The sequence below is a fragment of the Pipistrellus hanaki genome, assembly GCF_964339955.1.
Source record: "Pipistrellus hanaki genome assembly, chromosome: 5".
Taxonomy (NCBI): domain Eukaryota; kingdom Metazoa; phylum Chordata; class Mammalia; order Chiroptera; family Vespertilionidae; genus Pipistrellus; species Pipistrellus hanaki.
In genome coordinates, this window is record NC_140507.1 from 31,883,345 (window position 1) to 31,907,672 (window position 24,328).

At 51.3% G+C, this 24,328-nt stretch overlaps 1 protein-coding gene across 12 annotated transcripts in view; it reads right to left on the bottom strand.

The window, feature by feature from the left end:
• The window catches only part of LOC311623967 (uncharacterized protein), a 121,393-nt gene that overhangs the window by 79,582 nt on the left and 17,483 nt on the right, over window positions 1-24,328 (bottom strand). For 10 of the 12 annotated variants that reach the window (XR_014795232.1, XR_014795233.1, XM_084886681.1 and 7 more), the window contains exon 3: window positions 2,495-2,533. The exons of 1 other annotated variant lie outside the window; for it this stretch is intronic. Coding sequence is in view for 9 of the 11 variants with exons in the window: in XM_084886681.1 (XP_084742807.1) it covers window positions 2,495-2,533 (39 nt within the window). In the remaining 2 variants the exon portion in view is untranslated. Of the gene's footprint in view, window positions 1-2; window positions 1,231-2,494; window positions 2,534-24,328 lie in introns of those variants that run through there. One more of the 12 variants, XM_084886687.1, reaches the window with a different exon arrangement.

The following is a 24,328-nucleotide window of genomic DNA, read 5'->3' on the forward strand; positions in this document are numbered from 1 at the left end:
CATAAAGGAACACCTCAATTAAACTCAGACTTTTCCCCTTTTATCTCCCCTTGCCTGGAACGAGGGAGCAATCAACCCATCATTGCTGCGGAGTGTGTTATTTTTATTGGTTTGTTAAGAGACATTAACCTGTATGCTATTGGTCTGTGTAGTTCCCTCAGTGGACCTGTGTTAAACAGTCAAGATAATCTCAGTCTCTGAACATGCATAATTTTGCTCCCCAAAACAACTCTGGACATGGGCAAGAAGCTGGGTTTCTAACGATGGGTGAGGAGCCCAGCCCAGGGCTGGAGCCTCAGGGCCCCTCCCAGGACTTAAGGAGGCAGGCTGTCACCGTGGCGGAAGGTGACTACACACGTTCAGTGTCCTCTGACCGGGCAGGTGGGCCTTGAGTCACCGTATCTCCTACCGGGGGCTCCCCCACGAGGGGCAAAAGTGAGTCACTTGCTTGCAGGTTCTTGAGTCTTACCTCAGAGGTGCACCAGGTGGGCACCAGCCCTCAGGCCCAACCCTGTTTTTTGTTCTTTTCCTTCCCCACCGCCTTTCCTAGTCTCCTCCTCCCGCCACTACCTCAGTCGCCCCGCGCTCTGCCCCAGGGGCTGTCAGCTGGCCTGCCTGCCAAAAGCACTGCAGTTTTTCATTTTTATTTATTTAACCTTTTCAATTGCTACTTCCTTTTTTTATTACATCACCATTATATAAGTAATAAGTATTCCTTGTAGAAAAATAAGAAAATTTGGAAACTCACCCATAACTCCGACAACCACTATTTGTGTATAGATTCCCAGAATGAGTCCAGGTGTATACACAGGTAAATACACTATGGGAACAAGGTTCACCTGGGCGTCCCACTGCAGAGCGCTCAGCGCGTGCCCGTACCCTGTCAAAGCCTCACGAATCCCGCCAAAGCCCCACAGCTCTGTGAGGCAGGTGCTGTGCCCTTTTCCAGGCGAGAAGCTGCGGCTCAGGGAGAGCAGCAATCACTGGCCTGAGGCCCGTGCTGCTCAAGAGCCTGCTCTGGACTGCCACGCTCCAGGCGGAGGCCAAGGCTACTTTCCTGACATGTTTCATAAGCTTCTCCCGTTTTATTTACTTATTTTTAAATATATAAAATATATTTTATTGATTTTTTTTTACCGAGAGGAAGAGAGAGGGATAGAGAGTTGGAAACATCGATGAGAGAGAAACATAGATCAGCTGCCTTCTGCAAACACCGCCCTGGGGATGTGCCTGGAATCAAGGTACATACATGCCCTTGACTGGAATCGAACCTGGGATCCTTCAGTCTGCTATCCACCGAGCCAAACCAGTTTCGGCCCATTTTTATTTTTTTCTTAGCAATATATGCAAACATCCTTCTTGTCAACAAATATATACCTAGATCATCCTGCTGCATGACATGCTCTTGTGTGGATGTGCCAAAATTTTTTGTTTTAATTTTTAAGTGTTTTTATTGATTTTTAGAGTGTGTGTGTGGGAAAGAGAGAGAGAGACAGAGAGAGAGAGAGAGAGAGAGAGAGAGAGAGAGAGAGAGAGAGAGAGAGAGATTGAGAAACATTGATAGGGTGCCTCCCATATGCACCCTGACTGGAGATTGAACCTGCAACCTGGGCATGTGCCCTGACTGGGAATCGAACCTTTTCGAACCAATCCTGTCCTTTTGGTGCACAGGATGACACTCAACCAACTGTGTCACACAGCCAGGGCAATGTGCCAGATTTTAAATGACCCATTCCTTTTGTTGGGCTTTCCGATGTTTCCTTTTTTTTTTTCCTCCCCTATCACAAACAATGCAGTTATAAATATCTTTGTACACACACATTTGCACAAATGTGATTGTTCTCCAAGGTCAATTCCAGAAAACAAAATTGCTTGGTCAAAGGCTACACAAATTTTTAAAGCTGCCATTTTCCAATCACATCGGCACATTCCCTCACATCCATTACTTGCTGAGTACTTTCAGTTTTTGAACTTTGGACTGTGATCTAACAGACTGACAAAATCTCTAAACTGGAAACATCCTAGCATATTCCTCTAGCTCTAGAACCAAACCAAGATGCTTAAACACACACACACACACACACACACACACACACACACTCACACTCACACACACTGCCCAGGCCTGTCCTGACTTGAGCAGGCAGGGCAGACCCTCCAGAGAGAGCGAGTGAGGAGTGAGGCCTGAGGGAGGCAGAGCAGGAGGACCAGGCTGGGGCCCATACCTGGTTTAGTGGAAATTGTCATGTTCTCCCAAGGGAGGCACTGTCCTTCCGCTCTCCTGACCTCACAGCCACCTCTGCTGATTCACCCTCCACAGGAGCTGTCCTCCTGTCCCCGGTGCCCACGCTCTATTCGGGAAGTCAGCACAAGTCCCCCGGACCTTCACTGATCCAGTTGCCAGCACTTCAGCACTCCGGTCTTCCCCAAGTCCCTTCCAAGGCTTTGAAAGTTGAGAAGTCCCGAACTATACACAGTCTCATTGTTCTCTTACCTTGGTGCCATTTTCCTCCAATAGGCTGCAAACTGGCATCTGGACAAACAACAAAAAAAAGGAGGGAAGAGTAAATGACTGAGGCAGAACAATGGGTGGGCCTTTGGGCAAAGCAAGCCTGGATGGGAACGGAGTGATGCATGCGTCTCTGTGGTGAGTCCAGAAGCCACTGAGGTCTGAGCTGGCTGCACGGTGGCCCAGGGCAGACACAGGTACCGGGACTTCCACACAGCGGTCATCTCTTCTTGGGGCATTTCCTTCTCAGTAGCCTGTGAACGTTCCCACACTGGCAGGAACCATCTTGTCTTACCATCTTGTCTCAGGCCTCGTATAAACAGTAAGTGGCTGTTTCATACATTTTTTTATTCGTATGGCCACGTATCAGATATCTACTGAGCACCCACTCTATGCCTGGCATCTACTGCTGTACCTCAGTAGATATCTACTGCTGTACCCCCAGAACTGTCCTGGAGTTCTGGGGGTACAGCAGTAGATAAAACAAGACAAAACCTTCTGCCCTCATGGAGCTTGTTAGGAGAAACCAACAACCAAATACGTACGTAAATAAACTATAGAGCAGTCTGAAGAGGTGAGTGCTCTGGAGGAAAAATAAAGCAAGAGAGGGCGGGAAGGGAGCGTTGGAGCAGGAGGTAGGCGGAGGTGCCGACATTCTAAATAGTGTGGCCAGGGAAGCCCAGACACCTGAGAAAGTGGATTATGAATAAAGACCTCAAAGAAATTAGGACGCAAACCCTGAGAATTATTGAGAATGAGCCATTCTAGATGGAGGGAACAGGATGTGCAAATGCTCAGAGGTGAGAGTGGTGTAGCCAGAGTTGTGAGTGAGTAAAGGGGAAGGAAGGGGATCAGAGAGGTGGTGAGAGGTGCCAGAGTGTGCAGAGAATCAAAAGGAGGCCCCGGATAAACTTGAGCTTTGACTCAGATGGGTGCCACTGGGAAGTTTGACACAGAGAAGCAACATGATGTGACTCACATTTTAACAAGTGACCTGGACACTATTAGAGAACAAACTGTGGGAGGATAGGTAGGACACAGGCAGAAATCCTGGCAAGAGGTGATGGCGGCTTGGACCTGAGAGGTCGCATGGAGGTACAAGGAGAGGGTCAGATTCCAGAAAGTAGAGCCAACAGGACTGGGAGTGGGGTGTGAAATAAAGGAGTCCAGGAGGTGTTTGGCCCGTGGGAACGGGAGGATGGAGTTGCTGTCACTGAAGTGCAGACGCCCGGGGTGGAGCAGGTTTGGGGGAAGACAGGGAACTTAGTTTCAGACGTGTTAAGGATGAGATGCCTTTTTGATGTTCAAGTGGAGAGGCCCGTAGGCAGGCAGATATTTGCGTCCTGAGTTCAGAGGAGGGGTCCAGGGTGGAAATGAAGGTTTTTAAGTGCTCAGTAGGTAGCTATTTACCGTAGGATGTCACCAAGGGCGTGACTGTCATCAGAAAAGCTGTCCAAGGACTGAGCCCCATTCAATAGCTCAGCCAGGGAGACCAAGAAAGAGCAACAAGCACAACAGGAGAAAAGGCTTCACGGAGGACGGAGCAATCCACGTGATAGGTCAGGTCACACAAAGACAGCGTTAATAATTGGACTTAGCATCTTGGAGTCACAGGTGATCCTGGTCAAGGGCAGGCTCAGTGGAATGAATGGTTGGGATGAGAACCTGATTGGAACGGGTTCACAGAGAGGAGCTGGAAGTGGTGAGCTGGAGGACAGAGTGGGCTGGCCGCTGCAGAGCAGATGCCAGAAGCAAAGGGGAGATGGGTGATAAGATACATGGCTTCTATCTTCCCTCCACTCCGCTGTAAAATGTAAATCACAAAGCTGGCACTTCCACAACACCTGTAAATAGCAGCCATTGTTACCGAACTGGAGCAGGTGCTGCAGGAAGCAAAGCTCCAGGAAGCAAAGCTCCATGCAATCCTGGCCCCAGGAGCTGGCTACGTGCCTATGTCTAGACTCCCACGAAGTTATTCCCAGGCTCCCTCTATCACGTGGCAATGCCCACATGGGGGCTGCTCCGTTCCTGACAAACCACGCGGGCCCCTGCTCCAGACGGCAAGTCAGAGGGAGTAAGACCTCAGGGCGCTGCTCTCCTGAGCTCACCTTCTGTGGAGGAGACAATCACCAAGGAAACAGAGGAGTAGGCTGGTCACTTCAGCTGCAGACAAGTGCAAGGAAGACAATAACACGGGGTGGAAGAGGGAGGAAAAATGTGGGAGGGGCCCCTTTCAGCCAGGTTCTGTGATCTGGGAGATGGCAGTAAGACAAGACCTGGAGGCAATGCCCGGCTAATTCTCCCCTATACTCCGGGGCTTTCGAATCTCCCCAGGCTGGATGGGGCCCGGGGTCATCCAAGTACAAAGCCAAAAGATGCCATTCTCTCCCTCTTCTGACTCGAAAATACATTACTGGGATTTTTTCTCTCAATGATTGAAAAAAAAACATGCTCACTGCAAGAACTGCAAAATATTGAAAACAGAAGAAAACAAGTTACTGACAGTTCCGCTGCCCAGAGAACACTATTGTCCACATTTGCTATGCACCCTTCTAGACGCTCTCTGTGTACACGTACAGACAGAGTAGAGGCCTGATGTGCGAAATTCGTGCAAGAGCAGGCAGACCTCCCTTCCCCTGGCTGCCGCCACTGGCTTCCCTCTGGCACCCGGGGCCCGGGCTTCCCTCGCGGCCCCGGCTTTGTCCGGAAGGAAGTCTGGTCTAATTCACATATTACGTTTTTATTATTATAGATTGTTTAAAAACACGATGCTGTTGTACCTTGTGATTTGTGTCTATTATTTTAGTCACAAATTTTGACTAAACTGTTGTGAGCAGTCTTCTCGTGTCATTTAATTTTCTCTGGTGTGTGGTGGCTTTCAGTGGCTGTGTGGTGTTCTGAGCCCTGAGGTCACTCGGAAGCAGAGGCTGAGCCAATCCTTTGATTTACCCTGGTCCTGTTTTCCTCCCGAGGGGGCTTGAGCAGAAGAAAAACAGTAGGCCCCTCCTCTAAACCCAGTGGAATCCAAAGGGATTCCCCACCTCGGCCAGGAAGAGGGTCACTCCCTATCCTCCCTTGAAATCCCCTTGGGGAAGCTCCGCCCTCCACCCCTCCCAGGGGAAAATGTCTGAGAGGCCCAGCATTCAGCCTTCCTTTGGGGCTCGGCTGTGGGGAAACACAGGGCTTTACTGGTACAGAAGTAGCAGCTCCTCTCCTATCCCTGACCCAGCCCTGCTCCTGAATTCTGAGACAGCCTATGCCTCCCCACCACACATACACCCCCCTGCCCCCCGCCGGCAGGGGTGTTAAGTCTGAGGGGCAGTGAATTCTGAGGTAAGGTGGGAAAAGCATAAGCCCCCGAGGCCACCAGACTTGGGTTTGAATCTCAACTCTGGAACATTCCAGGCTCATCTTGGGCAAGGGACTTCACGGAATGTGAGCTCCATGAGGGAGGGACTTGGGTCTGTTTTGTTTACTGTTATATCTGCAACACTTAGCACATAATAGGTGCTCAATAAATACCATGCCAGGTCAATGCATGACCCTTTCTGAGTCTTAGTTTGCTCATCTGTACAATGGGGATGATAACACTTATCTCACGAGCTTGCTGTGAGGACTAAATAAAACACGAGTAAAATACTTAACACAGGGTCTGGTGTTCAGCCAACAGCAGAGCCCAAAGCTCTGAATAGTTGTGTTCGCCTTGCCACAGGCCCCACAGCCCGGGCAGAAAGCCCTGCAGATTCCCCCTGTTAGACGGTTAGTTTGCCGCCACTCTTCTCACTACTGCACCCAAACACGCCTCTGATATGGTGCACGTCACACTGTGTGTGCGCTTGTCCAGCGCCCCTGCCGGGCTTCAGGGCAGTTAAAAGGCAGGAATTTTGTCTACTACCCTTGTGTCTCTGAACAACACTAGCACATGAAGCAAGCAAGGTCCTTATCTACTTTCTACAGATGAGGAAACAGAAAGGCTGGGACCTTGCCCTAAGTCCACAGATGAGGCGTGGCAGAGCAAAGTCTAAACCTGGTTCTGATTTCTTCTCCCCTGCTCTCTTCTAGGTGATTCTCTCGCAAATATGTACGTGGGGGTGGGGGTGGGGGTGGGGAGAGTAAGCCAGTTCCCATGTCCCTAAGAGAAGGCAGGCAGAGGGGGGTGTGGGGACAAGAGAGGGATAAGAACACACATGTAATACCTTAATCAATAAATAAAATTAAAAAATTATGTATAACAGGATATTGTAAAAATTAAGAACTCCAGAACTCCAAGAGACCAGCAGTCTCCTGAGCCCATGTCATCTTCTGAGGACCATCACGCATGCAGCGGGCGTGGACCCCACCACCAAGGCCTGTGATTGGCTGGTCTGGGACAGGCTGGTGCAAACGCAGGGCCCTGGCTCCCTCTACCAACGCGGAGCCCAGCCAGCGAGCGGATGTGGGTTTCTTCAGCCCGGAGTGGATGGATGGTCAGGGTCCCAGCAGCGGACGGAGTGGGCTGAGGGTGCCTGCTCGGGACTGACCTATCTGCAGCTGTGGGACAGGAGGGCTCTTCGCCAGACCACACGCATCCTGGCTCCCTCATCGGCCACCCCCAGATCCTGCTGAGTGAGAGCCTCTAGCCGCCCGCATTGCCGAGGGAGGCAGAGGAGGCAGCTAGACCTAAGCCAGGGCTGCAGAGGATGACCAAGAATGGCCTCTGTCCACCCTCCTCTGTCCTGACTTGCAGGTTTCTGGAGGGTAGGCCCGTGGCTGATTCAGCTGCGTCTCTGCCCCGCCCAGCAGGTTATTTTGTAAAGAATAAGTATTTAGTAAGGGTAGCTTACGGGGGTGTCCCTGGAAGCCAGTCTGCAGGCGGGAGGTGGCATCTGCCTTTTGTGTCTGTCATGACACATGAGAGAAAGGGCCAGTGTCCTGACCAGGCTGGGCCCGGGGAGAGGTGGGACTCTACGCCTGCGGCCTTCACAGTGTGCCTCCCTCTCAAAGCACACCCAGGGACAAACTCCCTTCCTTAGCCAAACTGAGACCACTGGGGGAAATCTGGACCTGGGTGTCTCCCTGGCGACAGGAAGGGACTGGGCGTGTGGTATAACGTCCTTGTCCTTGGGAATCGGAGGGCTCTGGCCGCCAGGCGGAAGAATTCAGAGCAATTGTCTCTCTATTGGGAGTGAAATGCTGCTTTTGCCTGAACGGTCCATCAGGAGCCTTCCTCCCCTGCATCCCACAGCGCGCACGAGTCTTACGGCTACAATCACCCTGACGTCCTGTTCAAATAAGGCCTTTCTTCAGTCCTTCCTGTCCATCGGGGGGAATCGTGCCTTCCTCTGCAGGTGTGCTGCGTGCTGGGCCCGTCTGTGCAAGACCAAACTCACCAGCACTTCGGTATAGCCTTACGCTTCAGGCTGCGGGTGCCCAAACCCTGGAGGGAGGCGCCCAGAGACCAGTTATTACACAAGTGGCCCTAAATGAAGTATACGGAATTAGGTGCACACCCCTCAGGCAGCAGCTAAAGGCCTCCAGGCCATGGCCCACTCTATCTGTCCACCCCGATCCCACCTTGCACTTCTCTTATCTTACACAATGGCTCAGATGAGATGCCACGGCCTGGACCAGCCGGCACTGGCTTAAGCCAGTGGCTCTCAACGGCTGGTCCCCAGATCAGCAGCGTAGCACCACCTGGGACTTGTTAGAAAGGTAGATTCTCAGGCCCAGACCCACTGAGCCAGGCAGAGGCCCTGGGGCGGGGAGAGGGGGGCCCGGCCACCTGCGTCCTCACCAGGTGACACAGACATGCACCGAAGCTGGAGAATCACCTGGCTATGCCATTGCCTGAGCCTGGGCCGCCCTCCGAAGGCCTCTTCTGCCTGTTGTCATCTCAACCACCTTTCAGAGTTCAGCCCAAGCACCTGCGGATGCCTCTTCTGGAACCCGCAGCCCCGTCCCGGTGAAAGGGCTTCGCGTCTGCTTCTCTCTGCAGCATGCACTTTCTGCTTCATTTCACAGCGAGCTGGGGTCCTTTGTTACCTGTCTCCCAGGCCGATTCCATTCTGGCACACACGAACGTGACTCTGAAAACACCTTGAGGAGTAAAGGCCATGTCTTACTTCACTCAGATTGTCAACGAACAGTAACTGAGGCCTGCTAAGTGTGGCAGGAACTGTGCTGGGCACTGAGGTTTCAGAGAGAAAAGGGGTGGTCCTATCTTCTGGGAACACAGAATCAAATAATATGTACTTGTTTTGGCATCTGGCTTCTTTCAGTTCACATTCCTGTGAGATTCATCAATGTTGTTAGGTGTCGCCATGATTTGTTCCTCTTTAAAACTGCTGCAGTGTATTCCATTGCATGGATATAACATGATTTACTTATCTGTCCTATTGATGGGCATTTGGGCTGTTTCCACTTCTACAAATAAAAATACTGCACACACTGGTGGGTATCTGCACTCACTCATTCCTCTTGAGTTCATGCTGAGAAGTGGAACTGATGGCTTATGCAATGGGTAGAATATTAGCTTTAGTAGATATTGCAAAAGAGTTTTCCAAAGAGTTTATACCAAGTTACACTCCTACCTGCAATGTATAAGGGTCTGCCAATATTTGGTAGGATCAACCTTGAACCTCTGAGTTTTAGTCCTCTGGGTGGGTTTATGGTGGCATCTATAAGGGTTAATGTCCTTATTGGCTAATTAGAGATCCACTTTGAGGATGTTCCTGTTCGAGACACTTGCTTGTTTTGTCTGTCTTTTTCTCATTAACTTGTAAGAGTTCTTTGGACACTGTAGATACAAGCCCTCTTTCATGTATATTCCCGCCCCCACCCCTAGATTTTAGGGAGAGAGAGAGAAACATCGATGTGGGAGAGAAACACTAAAGCGAAAAACATTGTTCAGTTGCCTCCTGTAAGCACCCTCAACCAGGGACCAAACACGCCCTTGGGGATGTGTCCTGACCGGGAATTAACCTGCAACTTTTTGCTGCACAGGACGGTGCTCCAAACAACAAAGCCACTGGAAGCCACCCGGCCAGGGCATCTTTCGCTCTCTCTCTCTCTCTCTCTCTTTTTTTTTTTTTTTTTTAAATATATTTTATTGATTTTTTACAGAGAGGAAGAGAGAGGGATAGAGAGTTAGAAACATCAATGAGAGAGAATCATCGATCAGCTGCCTCTTGCACACCTCCTACTGGGGATGTGCCCGAAACCAAGGCACACGCTCTTGACCGGAATCGAACCCGGGACCTTTCAATCCTCAGGCCGACGCTCTATCCACTGAGCCCAAACCGGTTTCGGCAGCCTTTCACTCTCTTAATGATACTTTCAATGAACAAAAAGTTCAAGAGGTCAACTTACCTATCTTTTCATCTATGACTAGTGTCTTTTGTATCCTGTTTAAGAAATCTTTATTTAAACATCAAGAAATCCAGTGGCTCAGTGGTTGAGCATCAGCCTATAAACTAAGAGCTCATGATTCGATTCTGGTCAGGGCACATCTGGATCCATGCAGGAGGCAGCCAGCCAATGATTCTCTCTCATCCTTGATGTTTCTCTCTCTCCCTCCCTCTCTGAAATCAATAAAAACAACAGCAAAAGTAATCCAGTGAACATAGAAATCACAAAACCCATTCATATTAAAAGCACAAAGGGGTGAAGGAGAAGGCTGGATGGCGAGTCAGAGGAGGACGGCAGCTGCTCACCACAGCATGGCTGCCGGAGTGCCACACCAACAGCCTGGGCTGTGTCCTGTCACAGGATGTAGGTGAGAGGTCAGCCTCTGATCAGTTCCACAGGCATGTCTGGTGCCAGTCTGGAGGGGGTGCTATGCCAGATGCTGGGGATAGGTCTGTGGGGGAGAAAGGCCCTGGCTGATGGGTCAAGAGGAGGACCACCTCTGATCATGTGTGCTACGCTGGGTCCAGCTGCCCAAACCTGCAGACTCCCCCCGTAAAGGTCCTGCTCCTGCTCCTCCGTGTCAGAGCCTGTAAGGAGAAGCGTTTGCACTCGTCCAGCTGGCTGAAAAGGGGAACCCCCCTGCCCTGCCCTGAGTCACCCCTGACAGGAGGAGCTTCACAGAGCAAGCACGGGACTACGGCCGATCCCTATGCTTGTTTCACTATGCTGCGTCGCCTCCAAAATCCCCTACGATGATGTCGGGCGGAGTCTAGATCCAGAAACTTTCCCCATGTTTCCCCCGTTACAGAACGACCCCCAGGGAATCACAGCTGCCTCTTACAATGACTTCCCCAAAGAAAATGAGAGCTCACAGGCTCGGGGTTGCGAATATGTAGTTTGGAGCGACCAAGCCCCCACCACTTCTTCTGGGAGCGGGGGAGGAGGCAGCAGACTGCGAGCCCGGTCACCTTGCCAAGAGGACTCCAACCCACATTGTCTTCTGCCTCCTCCAGCAGAAAGCCAGCTCCAGCGCCCCCAGGGCAGCTCTCCCCCATCCAGCCTCTTGGAGAAACACGGCCCTCAGCCTGGGAGCGCAGAGATGTGGCGCACAAGTCACCACGGACAGCACACCTTCTCTCCAGGGAGGGCAGCGCCTGCGACCAGGGACAGACGTTCCTTTCCGATATGTTCCCATTACTGGCCTTGGGGAAAACCGCTAAGTGATCTCTAGCAGCACCCAGGCTCCCGGTCTGTCCCTGCTCCCCACCCCTCACTGCCACCTTTGCCCACTGACCCTCCTCTCATCGGAACTCCGAACTCCAGGGTAGGGCCAAAAGGTCCTTAAAATCTACAAACCATGTATCAAATTCTGGATGCTTGGGCATTTTCCAGGGAATGGGTCCACCGAGACGTTTAGATTCTAGAAGGCGTGTGTGACTTCAAAAAGGCTAAGAATCGCTGGACTGCGCCCTCTTTAAAGGCAGAGTATCAGTTTGACAAAGTCCATTTGCACTATGAGTAATGCATCTTTAGCTAACTGCATTTCCCAAATAACACCTGGGGAAGGGGAACCCTTCACTGAAAACACAGTTCTAATTGCAAAACGGAGGTCCCGCTTCAACCCGAGGGGAGGGTGACCTTGAAGGGGCAGGGCCCTCGTGCTTTCTACCCTGGAAACCAAGCCCACGGGTGCAGGAGGCCAGCTTGTCTGCCCAGGTGGCTTTTCTGAGGCTCCTGGAGAGGAGACCGGGGCTGCTGGTTAGGATGCGTCAGAAGAGACACAGGCACCTCTCCAGCGAAGCCCAGCCTCGCGGGTTTGAGAAACCCTCCAGCCACTGAGGATGCTAAGACCTTAAGAAAGACCGGAGATCCCACCACGACTGGGCCCAGGAGCCCCGTTTCTGCTATCGCTTCTCATCTCAGACCGGAAGAGCCTGCCGGGAGCACACACTCGCTCCGGAGAGGGCCGAGCCCTCCGGAGACCCGGGTCTGCGGCCTCCTGTGCCCTGCTCTCCGTGGTGACGAGAGGCAGCTGTCCTTAGCAGGAGCCATCTGCGGGCTCCTCCTTCCCCACGCCCGGCTGGTCCTCCCAGGCTCTCTCTGAGCTGCCAGACGGAGCCAGGGCCCTGCCCCCGCGGCGAGCAGGAGGAAGTGATTCTGCAAGGCCTCCCAGGGACTCCCGGGGCTGGCGCAGGCCTCAGACTGCTAAATAAATGGGATTTTTTTTTTAGTGTTTTCAGAAACTGTTGTCAAAAAGAAAAAAAAAGGTATAACCACCCTTGGGAAGTCTCAACAGACACGGTTCCCTACTTATCACCGCGGCCAGCACTCGAAACAATAGTGGAGGGGTCGTCACAGTCCGAGGCCGTCTCATTCAAGTTCAGTGCTTTAGTCATCGGGGTCAGTGTTTTACTCTAATTTGAGGAGTTTCTTTTTATGCACCGTCCCCCTTTTCTGCTTTTCTTTTCCTTCGTGGCCCACTGCTGTGCACCAAACACTCCTGACAGTTTCTGGAAACATCAGAACTATTTTCCTGAAATAGAGACCAGAACATACCCAGAACTTGGTGTTTAGGGGAGCGACTGTGCTGGAACTCATTTTAAAGCCTAGGAATATTCTTTTCCCACAGATATCTCATGTCTACCAGGGTCAACACAGCTCCCTTCTACCGTCCGCCCCCCTGCGGGGTCTGCTCTGTCTCCGAGTTGTTCTCTTGGGCATCAGACTACCTGGTTCAGCTCTCAGGGGTTTCTGCTCTCTGGATCTGTGCCAGCTGGGTCAGCATGGTCCCTAACCCAGAAGCTCTGCCTACAAGAGAAACACAGAGTTCCTGGGGGACAAATCACAGAGTTAAGGTGATGACCTGGGCTTCTTTCTGGAATCCCCTGGGGTCTCCACCACTCAGTGCTGGCAATCCAGCAGGAATCCATCTCCTGCAGAAAAACATCCCCTTCCTGGCTGGTTTTGCTCAGGGGATAGAGCATCAGCCTGGCTACTGAAGGGTCCGGGTTCAATTCCAGTCAGGGGCACATGCCAGGGTTGTGGTCTTGATCCCCAGGAGTGGCATGCAGGAGGCAGCTGATCAATGATTCTCTCTCTTCCTCTCCCTTTCTCTCTGAAATCAATAAAAACAAATAAACAAACAAAAATCTCCTTCTTTATTAGAAAGGCTATTCTTTGGGTGAAAGCAGTGGCTTGGATCACAGACTTTTCAGGTAAAAGAAAAATCTGGTGAGAGCTAGGCCTCCACCAAGCAGTTTGACACCACTCGAGGGGCAAGGATAGGCCCACAGCCCCTGAAGAGGAGCCTGAGGACCAGAGATAGGGGCTAGGGCAGATTTCCTGACACTACAAAGCCTCTGGGAATTCCTAACCTCCGGGGCTCCTGCTTCCACTCGCACTGACCGCCCTAATGGAGACGGCAAAGGCCCAGGACCCTCACACCCAGGGTTCCCCTAAGGGCACAGCGGCTTGGAGGGCTTGAAGGGACAGAAGAGGGTGTGGCCACCACAGTCCTCGGCTCCTTCCGATGAGGGACATCAGCCAAGCAGCAGCTGAATGAGGGTGGAGGGGGCCAGAGGTTCTTCCTCTTGGGTCTCTCCACCCTCTCTCAACCCCAAGCCCTCATGTCCGCCCTGTTCTGCCCGCCCAGGAAACCCTCAGCCACTTCCCACGGGCCCCCTCCCAGGGAAGAGCTTTAGCTGGTGAGTGTGGGAAAGAGGAAGAGAAAAACTATTTCTATCCCTCCCAACTTCTCCCACTCCACGAATACCCAGATGATAAATGATGACCAACCTGGAGAGCTCATTCCAGGTATCCTAAAGGCTCCTTACACTCATGAAGAGAACGAGTGATCAAGAATTGCAAAATCCTGCCAAAACTGGTTTGGCTCAGTGGATAGAGCATCGGACTACAGACTGAAGGGTCCCAGGTTTGATTCCGGTCAAGGGCATGTACATTGGTTGAGGGAACATCCCCGGCGGGGAGTGTGCAGGAGGCAGCTGATCTGATCGGTGTTTCTCTCTCATCGATGTTTCTAGCTCTCTATCCTTCTCCCTTCCTCTCTGTGAAAAATGAATAATATATATATATTTTTTAAAAATTTGCAAAATCCCAAATCATAAAAATGTGATTGAAAAAGGGAAGTTCCCCCCCATCCTCCCGTTCCCATTGCTGACCAGAGCCAGTTAAAATGCGACTTTAAAAAAAACAACTTTGGGGTCTTTCCAAATCATGGATGAAAACATGCACAGGAAGGCACACTCCAGTTTTAAAACTCTGACCTGGTACCAAACTAGGTGATCCCCAACAAGAGGGAACACCCTCTCCCCAGCACTCTTCTGCCTACCGTGCCCCATGCGTATGAGGTCCCAGACAACTCAAGAAACACTTACTGGCCTCTGGCTGTGTGCTTCCAACCACGCCAGGGGCTGGCATTCTGCAACCTCCGGGCGCTATGAGAGGAGCAGGGGGATTTGAGCCAGCCTTTCCTGTGTGCCTGCACTGTGGGAGGTTTTGAGGTTTGAGGGAAATAGAAGAAAAAACCAAAACACTCCAACCTGGGAAGTACTGCTCTGCAAACAGCACCTCATGCCCAAGGAGCAGTGGAGTCTGCAGGGTGGGATCGGGGAAGGTGACCCAGGGAGGTGACACTTGAGTTGGGCTTTGAAAACATATTAGGATTCTGATAGGGACATCTGGGAAGGAGCAGCATTCCAGGCAGAAGCAACGGAGTGAGCCAAGGTCAGGGGTGAGGATGGGAGGTGGTATGGACAGTTGGTCGTGTGGGGCATGGCATGGAGTCAAGCCAGTGGCACCAGAGCACAGGGCCTGGAGCAGGGAAAGAGAAGAGAAGAGGCTGACCGCGGTTTATGCTAGCCATGGACCGGTGCCCTTCAGAGAACCTGCTGCCCGGAGTGAGAGCCTTCAGCATCTGGGTCTGCCCACAGGCCTCCTGGGAAGCCTCTAGCCCATGGCAGATTATGGCAGGGGTGTGAGGGCCTGTCCATTTCTGCCCAAAGTGAGACTCCTCTCATGGGCAATCCTTATGCTGGAGCTCCCCGTCCGACTGGCTGGGACATTCCCGAAGCTGCGTCCCAGTGGGGGAACCTTCCTACTTCATTCTCCTTCGTTCCCTTCTTCCTGCCCCAGGAGGTACACCTCAGATGCATTGTGAAGACTGCCCCCTCCATGCCTACTCCTGCTCCCTTCCCCTTTCCTTTCACAGGCACCACTGCCCTAGACCAGTAAATCATTTCAAGTTCCCAGAGAACACCGAATGACTGGGAAGGATCCCTGATGAAGCTCAGTGTCTGCCGTCTATCTTGTTGGCAGTGAGGAGCCATGAAACATGAAAAGCCATGACCAGATCTGAATTTATAAAAGCCGTTCAGTGGCAGAGGGAGGAATGAACCCGGCGGGAGCTAATGGGCTGGTGAAAAGGCCACTTCAAAGGACAGCCTGGATTGGTACAAGGTTTTGACAAAAGGCAACTGGCATGCTGGGACCGGTTTGGCTCAGTGGATAGAGTGTCAGCCTGCGGACTGAAGGGTCCCAGATTCGATTCCGGTCCAGGGCATGTACCTTGGTTGCGGGTACATCTCCAGTAGGGGGTGTGCAAGAGGCAGCTGATCAATGATTCTCTCTCATCAATGTTTCTAACTTTCTATCCCTCTCTCTTCCTCTCCGTGAAAAATCAATAAAATATATTTAAAAAAAAAAAAAAAAAAAAAAAAAAGGGTGCCCCCGAGCCTTCGACCGCTGAGCGCGGGCAATGGAGCCGAGGCTGGGGGCTGCTTCCTGGGCCGCGGTGCCGACCCCGGCAACAGGCTGAAGCAGTGCAGGAGCCCGCAGAGAACAAAGGGGTGCCACAGGCCAACCTGCTGAGCTTCCAGGACAAGGAGGAAGAAACCGAAGAAGTTCTCAATGTGAAGAAATCAAGGGAGAGCAAAAGATATTAAAATTACTTAAGAAAGAACACAAAGACTATCTTGAAAAATCAAAGACTAACTCAGAACTCAACTCAGCAGCCAACATTGCAACATAAATGCGTTTTTAAAAAAAAAAAAAAAAAAAAAAAGGACAGAATGTTGGAACGGCGGCAGTCAGGCCTAGAGTGGCCAGGCACAAGGCAGTGGCAGCCGGGCCTTGAGCAGCAACAGCCAGGCCCCAGAGCAGCAGCAGCCAGAACCAGAGCAGCAACAGCCAGGCCTGAAGCAGCCAGACCTGGGGCAGCGGTAGCCAGGCCTGAGGCAGAGGCGGCCAAGCCCAGGGTGGCCAGTCCAGGAACACCCAGACCCGGAGTGGCCGGGCCCGGAGAAGCCGGGCCCAGAGCAGCCGGGTCGGGAGCAGCCAGGCCCAGAACAGCAGTAGCCAAGCCCGGAGCATACAGGCCGGGAGCGGCCAGGCTCGGAGCGGCCGGGCCCGGAGCAGCTGGGCCCAGAGCAGCCGGGTCGGGTGCGGCCAGGCCCGGAGCAGAGGCTGCCAGGCTGGGAGCGGCCAGGCCCGGAGCAGCCGGGTTGGGTGCGGCCAGACCCGGAGCAGCGGCTGCCAGGCTGGGAGCGGCCAGGCCCGGAGCAGCCAGGTTGGGTGTGGCCAGGCCCAGAGCAGCAGCTGCCAGGCTGGGAGCGGCCAATCCCGGAGCAGCCGGGTCGGGTGCGGCCAGGCCCGGAACAGCAGCTGCCAGGCTGGGAGCGGCCAAGCTCAGAGCGGCCAGGCCTGGAGCAGCCAGGTCCAGAGCAGCCGGGTTGGGTGTGGCCAGGCCCAGAGCAGCGGCTGCCAAATGCTTACTGTCTTAGTCCAGTCCCAGGCAAAGGCCCTTCCGCCTGCTGAGTGGCTCCTGGCCCTTCTCTCCAGTCTCCCTCCAACCCCCAAAGTGACATCAGATTCTGTAAATGCTGGGAAGTGGAGAAAATTTCTAGGGATTCTCTAGCTAAACTATGGTTACAATTAAAATTTAGGTGTTTTTGAAGGTTCCTTAAAAAGTAATATCCTCATGCAAACTGAATCAGCAGTTTCAGAACTAAAAAGAACCTCTTCCCTGTGCTCGGGGTGTCACAAGCTAAGCATGAAAACTGGCCGTTAGGGTAAAGGTAAGTGTCAGGAAGAATTAGGCAGCTCCAAATCAACTCCTTTGGCAAGGTCAGAGCTGTACTCCAGGCTCCAGAGGACTGTCATGCCGAGGCCGCCATCCCTCGGAATGAACAGAGACATGGCAAGCCTGGGCCCTGAAGGCTTCGTAAGTTCTTGGGCCCATTAAAAAAATGTTTTTAAATCTTCATTGCAATTTATATTCAATATTATTTTGTATTAGTTTCGGGTATACAGTATAGTGGTTAGAAAATCATAAACTTTAGCCAAAACCGGTTTGGCTCAGTGGATAGAGCGTCGGCCTGCAGACTGAAGGGTTCCAGGTTCGATTCCGGTCAAGGGCATGTACCTTGGTTGCAGGCACATCTCCATTGGGGGGTGTGCAAGAGGCAGCTGATCGATGTTTCTCTCTCATTGATGTTTCTAACTCTCTGTCCCTCTTCCTTCCTCTCTGTAAAAAAATCAATAAAATTTATTTAAAAAAAGAAAAAAGAAAAAGAAAATAATAAACTTTAGAAAGTGATTTCCCTGATATTTCAAATATCCACCTGCCACCATACATTATTATTAGTAGTAATAACTATACTAGTGGCCCAGTGCACAAAATTCTGGCACTGGGGGGGGGGGGGGGAGGGGATGGTGTCCCTCAGCCTGGCCTAAACCTTCTTGCAGTCCTGGACCTCTCGGGGGATGTCCGCCTGCTGGCTTAGGCCCACTCCCTGTGGTCCGGAACCCCTTGCTCCTTACCACCCACCTGCTCACTGCTCCTTAGCACTGCCACAGCGGCGGGAAAGGCTCCCACCATCGCCACTGTGCTCCCCTGTGCTCCCTAGCCATGAGCTGGGCTTCTGGCTGAGCGACTCTCCCCCTGTGGGAGCGCACTGACCACCAGGGGCAGCTCCTGCACTGGGTGTCTGCCTCCTGGGGGTCAGTGCGCATCATAGCAACCAGTCATTCTGGTCCTTCCACTGTAATGGTTGCTTAGGTTTTTATTATATAGATTCCCTATGCTGTACTTTATATCCCAATGAATATTTTGTAACTACCAATTTGTACTTTTTTTTTTTTTTTAATCCTCACCTGAGGATACGTTTACTGATTTGAGAGAGAGGAAGTAAGAGAGTGTGGGTGGGGGAGAGAGAAACAGCGATGCAAGAAACACTGATCAGTTCCCCTATGTACCCCAAGGATCACACCTGCAGCCGAGGTGTGTGCCCAGATGGAATCAAACCTGCAAACTTTTTAGTGTACAGCAAGCATGTCAAACTTGCGGACCACAGGCTGCATGCAGCCCACAACAAATACTTTTGCGACCCAGCCAATATAACGGTATGTAAGAAATGTTTTAATAAAAATTCCCTAACTTAATTTTTACAATATCCTATTATACACAATTATCAATAATGATCTACAACGGTTGCTAATGACTGATTACTATAATCATGGTGCATTCATTTCCCTTACACACCTTACGTGTGCAGGTGCACCATTTCTCTACACTAATACAAGCAGCGAATATCTTAGCAGCCAATTGCCATGTCATTAGTCTTCTACTGACTTGTTTTGTGAGCGTAACAGGAAATATTTTGCTTTCAGAAAACAAGAAAAATAGGTTTATTTGCTTATTAATTTGTGCAGTTATTCAGTGTCTGGTAAGTTAATGTTCAAGGAAAAATATTAATTTTTATTAACATGTTCTATTATTTTATATTAACGATTACTCATTTATTTCAGCCCTTTGTATTCAGCATGTCTCTATCAAAATAAACCTATGTTTCTATGAAAATTGAAGCTTTTATTTGGCCCATGTTAGCCTTTGAGTTTGACATGCTCAGTGTACAGGATGATGCTCCAACCAACTGAGCTGTCTGGCCAGGATCCAATTTGCACTTCTTAATCCCTTCATCTTTTTCACCAAGTCCCCCAGCCTCCCCTCCCCTCTGGCTACCATCAGCCTATTCTCTGTGTCTATGAGTCTATTTAAATTTTGTTTGTTTGTTTATTTTGTTCTATAGATTCCACAAATAAGTGAAGTCATGTAGTACTTGCCTTTCTCTGACTGGCTTATTCCACTTAGTTTAACAACCTCTAGGTCCATCCATGCTGTTGTAAATGGTAAGGTTTCATTCATGTTTATGGCTTAGGCCTATATCTTTAATAGCTTCTAATGCCTTTTCTCCATCTCAGACTGTCACTAGTCATATCTCACTACTTCCTTGAAAGCCTGCCTTCAGCATCCACTTTTAGTTTTTGCTCCACTTAAATGGTTGTGGGTTAGGGAACAAAATATTAGAGCAAGTGAATATTTAGTGGAGTCTGGGGGGAGGGGTCTTGGGTATGTGGGAAGCAACGTGATAGAATGACTTGACATACCCTGGATTCGAGTCCTCGTTCTACCACTCACTGGCTCTGTGCTCTTGGACAAGTGAGTCAACTTCTCTGAGCCTCAGGTTCCTTGTCTTACCATGGGGATACCACAGTGCTTACCTCATATGGCTTATCATACTGATGGGGTGGTGTAGGAGATGGATGGCATGGTCAGACTGGAGAGGTTTAAGGAAACCAACATGGTGGGGCTAGGCATCATGGGGAGCTGTTACCACATCTAGCTGAAGATGCGAAGGATGGAAACAGGCGCCCAGTGGGACCCAGAGTTGGCAGCTGCTGGAATGGGTGTCTGGAAGGATCTGTGGGCTCCAGGAGAGGATGCACTGAGCCTGAAGTGACCTGACAGGGACCCAGGGAAATAAATGTCTGTTTTCACTGATTTCCTGACAGTACTCTCCCCGTTGGCCAAAAGCCAGGTAGCTAGTACTGCAGTTCACTGTCCGGGGCACAGGGCAGGTGGGGAGGGTGGACAGCAGATCTAGAGGGTCAAATAGGAAAGCTTTGGGGGAAGATTAAACAAAACAGAGAGTGTGATGAGCTTAGCACAGTGCTTTCAATGCAGTAAGGCAAGGCAAGTCCTCAATAACTGTGAAGGAATTCTGGACTTTGGTCTCCTCTCTCCCTCTGTCATGCTCTTTCTGGATGACTCTTACTGCTTACTTCCTGGTTATAATAGGTCACGAATGGTTGAGGTGACTCCCAAGTAATCAAGCATTGTTATCTATAATGGAGGGTTTTGAGGGAGTAATGGGTGTGTAGAAAATAATAATAATAATAATAATAATAATAACCAGGGACCCTGGGGCTGAGGATGAGAGGGAAGCAAAAGAAGGAGAGAAGTTAGGAGGGAAGAGTGAGAGAAAACCGTATGCTCCCTATCAGGCTGGAATGAACACAGGATTGTTACTTTATGATCAAATTATGCATTCCCAGGGGTGTGATAACAGTGTCTTTGCAATTCACAGTCTCGTGAGACTTGCAAAGACAGTATGCAAAAAACAAACAAACAAAACCACTTATCACTACTCCTAGATGAATAAGTTTTATGTCAGTGCTTGTTCCCTCCAAAATCAGGTAGTCAAATGTGTTCACATGGATGTTCAAATACGTCCACGTTCCCACCTGGTGCCTGGGCCAGGGAGACGGCTGTGTGGAGCGAGCTGGTCCTCCCGGGAGTGACTCCGGTGGGAAGGGAGCCTGAGCGTGCTCCGAGCTCATGAACCTCAGTGTCCTTTCCCCACGTCTTTGGCTGCTGCTGACTTGACCCTTTAGCAACCAGTCTTAGTTCCACAAGCTATTCTGAGCGTCCGGTACAGGCTCCAGAGAGAAGCATTCTTGGCTTTCGCCTCCAGCATCCTTCTCACATCTGCGTACCCTTCCTCCAGACCTCTGCGCAGGCCTCTCTCTCTGCCTGGAACACATCCTCTCTCTCCTTTGTCTGGATAACCTGACCACATCCTCCAAGACCCTTCAGGTGGCACCTCCTTTAGAGGACCTGACTGGACAGTGTCTCCTCCCCTCAGTGCTCACAGGGGTTGGGAAGCCCTCAGCATCCCCCCATTAACCCTCTGTGTTCTCTCACTCACAGAACGTACCACACTGTCTTGGTGTCCTGGCCTCTCTCGACAGATTAAACATCTCTTGAGAAGAGACCTTGACATATTCATCTTGGTCCCACCACCATGCAGCAGAGTCTGCTGGCACTCAATGAAGACTCATTGAATGAATGTGTGGGGCATAATCCTAATATATAAAAATCCAGGGGCCGTCACGACCGAAAACAACAGGACGAACAATAGGCTAAATGGGGCAACCAGGCCGGCAGGGGGGTTAGTGCAAAATGACCCAACGACTGGACAGCAGGCTACATGGGGCGACCAGGCCAGCAGGGGGGGGACAGTTGGGGGAGACCAGGCTGGCAGGGGGGCAGTTGGGGGCAACCAGGATAGCAGGAGAGGCAGTTGAGACAGTTGGGGGTGACCAGGCCAGCAAGGGGGGCAGTTGGAGGCGACCAAGCTGGCAGAGGGGCAATGAGGGGTGACCAGGCCAGCAGGATGCAGGGGGGTGACCAGGTTGATAGGGGGGGAAATTAGGGGTGATCAGACAGGCAGGTAGGTGAGCAGTTAGGAGGTGTCCTGGATTAGAGAGGGTGCAGGCTGGGCTGAAGAGACACCCCCTTCTGTGCACGAATTTCATGCACTGGGCCTCTAGTTCAGAAAACAAGAGTCTCAAATCCAAAAGCATCTAGTTAAACACGCTGTATGTTCTAGAACATTCTTCCTTACCTCCTGTCACCCTTGCTCTCCTGCCACAACTTCAGGTCAGGTAACCTTATGGCTATTCACCTGCCCTTTCCTCAACCTTCTTTTTCAAATATCCTCTTACATGCCACTTCCTTAGAGGCCATCCCTGACCATCCTCTGAAGTGGTCACTCAGTCACTTGCTTACATTTCAGTGTGTTTTAATTTGCTAACACAGTACTTTTTTTCTGGCATTAACATTTGATTTATGTGTTTGGTTATTTTCTATCTGTCAGCTCCATTTGAGCAGGGACCTTGTCTTTTCACGGTTGTACCCTAGGCAAATATTTGTTAGACAAATGCGTGCTATTATTGCTGCATTCTGCCTCAACTTGGTGTATGTCTCCTGTCTTTGCTGTTGGATTAGGTGCTCAGAAAAACTCAGAAGGATCTCCCTCGTGGCATTGGAGGGCGGGAAGGGTCCTCAGTCCCCTTCCTGCCCTCCAAGGTGGATTCTGCCGCCTGCTGCGGCTTCCTGTGGCCAGATACTGAGGAAAATCGCCCATGTGTCTGCAGGCCCAGGGCTGGAAGTCTCCTCCAGCTTGCTGTGACAGCCCTTCCAGCTGCCCAGGGCCCAGCTGACAGAGGAATGTGCCCAGGGCTCCCAGCAGGAAGCAGGCAAAGCGGTCAGCACAGAGGACAGATGTCTTTCCTTTCCCAAGCTGCCACCCCGAGAGTACACGTAGCTGCCTGGCTGCGTGCCAAAAGTGGCCCTGCCTCACGGGCGGGGCATCGTGGCTCCTGGCTCTGCTGCAGAACAGGACGAGCCTTGAGAAGCCTTGACCTAACTCCTGCCCCTCCCGCTTCTGCAGAAGTTGCTCTGCCAGCTCAGTGGAGGGCCAGGCCTGGAGTCTCTCACCTGCCCCTGGCCCTTCCTTGAAGTCCTCTGGTTTACTGGAAATCATAAACCGAGAGAGACAGCCTTGATCACACCCTGAATATTGCACTCTTAATATTTAACGCCAGAGGCTGAAGCAACCTGACACTGGCCTCCTGGTTTCTCTCTGTGACTGATATTTGCACCTGGTAATTGAGGTCAAATTTTGCTTCTCTTAAGTCACATGATTTGTCTCAAGGCAGGAAGGTGTCGGGCCACTTGTTGCAAAGGGGCCAGGAGGTGATCACAGAAACGCTGCAAATCAGCTTTGGCAGCAACAGCTGTGTCCCCAGGCAGCCAGCCCCGGCAGCACACTGCTGGGTTGGCAGCTGGTAAAGGACCCACATAGCGTCTGAACCCCAACATTTTCCTCAGAGAGAGCTTAGGACACCTCCCTCCCTCTGAGACACCTGCTGCCGGAGTCACTTTGAATCCTTTCTGGAAGAGTGTGGGACCTAAATCAATTCATTAACAAGCTAATTAAGCATGTTGAAATAGGCCACCCACAAGATTCTGGTAACCTAAGGCAGTGGTCGGCAAACTCATTAGTCAACAGAGCCAGATATCAACAGTACAACGATTGAAATTTCTTTTGAGAGCCAAATTTTTTCATCTTAAACTTCTTCTAATGCCACTTCTTCAAAATAGACTCGCCCAGGCTGTGGTATTTTGTGGAAGAGCCACACCCAAGGGGCCAAAGAGCCGCATGTGGCTCGCGAGCCGCAGTTTGCCGACCACTGGCCTAAGGATTTCCAAATCACAGTACAGGTCCCATGCAATCCAGACACCGATTCTTTTTTTTTTTTTTTTTTTTTTTTTATTGATTTTTCACAGAGAGGAAGAGAGAGGGATAGAGAGTTAGAAACATCGATGAGAATCATCGATCAGCTGCCTCTTGCACACCCCCCACTGGGGACGTGCCCGCAACCAAGGTACATGCCCTTGCCCGGAATCGAACCCGGAACCTTTCAGTCCGCAGGCCGACGCTCTATCCACTGAGCCAAACCGGTCCAGGCCAGACACCGATTCTTGCTCCAGGCTTTGCTTCACCTCAGTATTTATCTCCCGGTTGTCATGGAAGCTGCTCAGATTAACAGTAACACGGCCAGACCAGCCCCTCTGCCAGCCTGGAGTCCTGACAGCAGAGGAGCTCCCTGGTGGCCACGAGCGGCCCTGCCCGCTGGACACAGCCCTGAACCCCTCACATCTGAGGCCCCTTTCACATGGTCTCTCCAGGCACACAGTAGGTGTTCAATCAGTGCCTGCTGAATGAAGTTACCGCCAAAGGGTATACTAGTTTTCTGGCTTCGAGGACCCTGGGTAACCCACTGGCTGCAGTGACTAGAGCAGTCCCACCCCTACCTCTCACCCCAGGGACTGCAGGCCAGACCTAACACGGTCACTCAGCCCCTCCGGGGACTCGGGTGGCCCACAGACCCCTTCCTCTGCTCCCGGAGCCCAGTGGTACAGACCTGTGAGGAAGGAGCCAGCTGCGGCCAGGCAACTCGGCAGCACAGCAGGCGGGGTGATGACTGGCTGCACCTGCACTGTAGCGGGACACCACAGTCAGCACAGCAGAAGTCAGCACGGGGAGGACCTGACCCTCACCGTCCTCGTGTCCACCCCAGGACTCTGAAGCTGGGTCCCTGACTACTCTTTTTTTTTTTTTTTTTTTTAATTGACTGGTCACTTTTTTTTTTTTTAAATATATTTTATTGATTTTTTACAGAGAGGAAAGGAGAGAGATAGAGAGCTAGAAACGTCTATGAGAGAGAAAC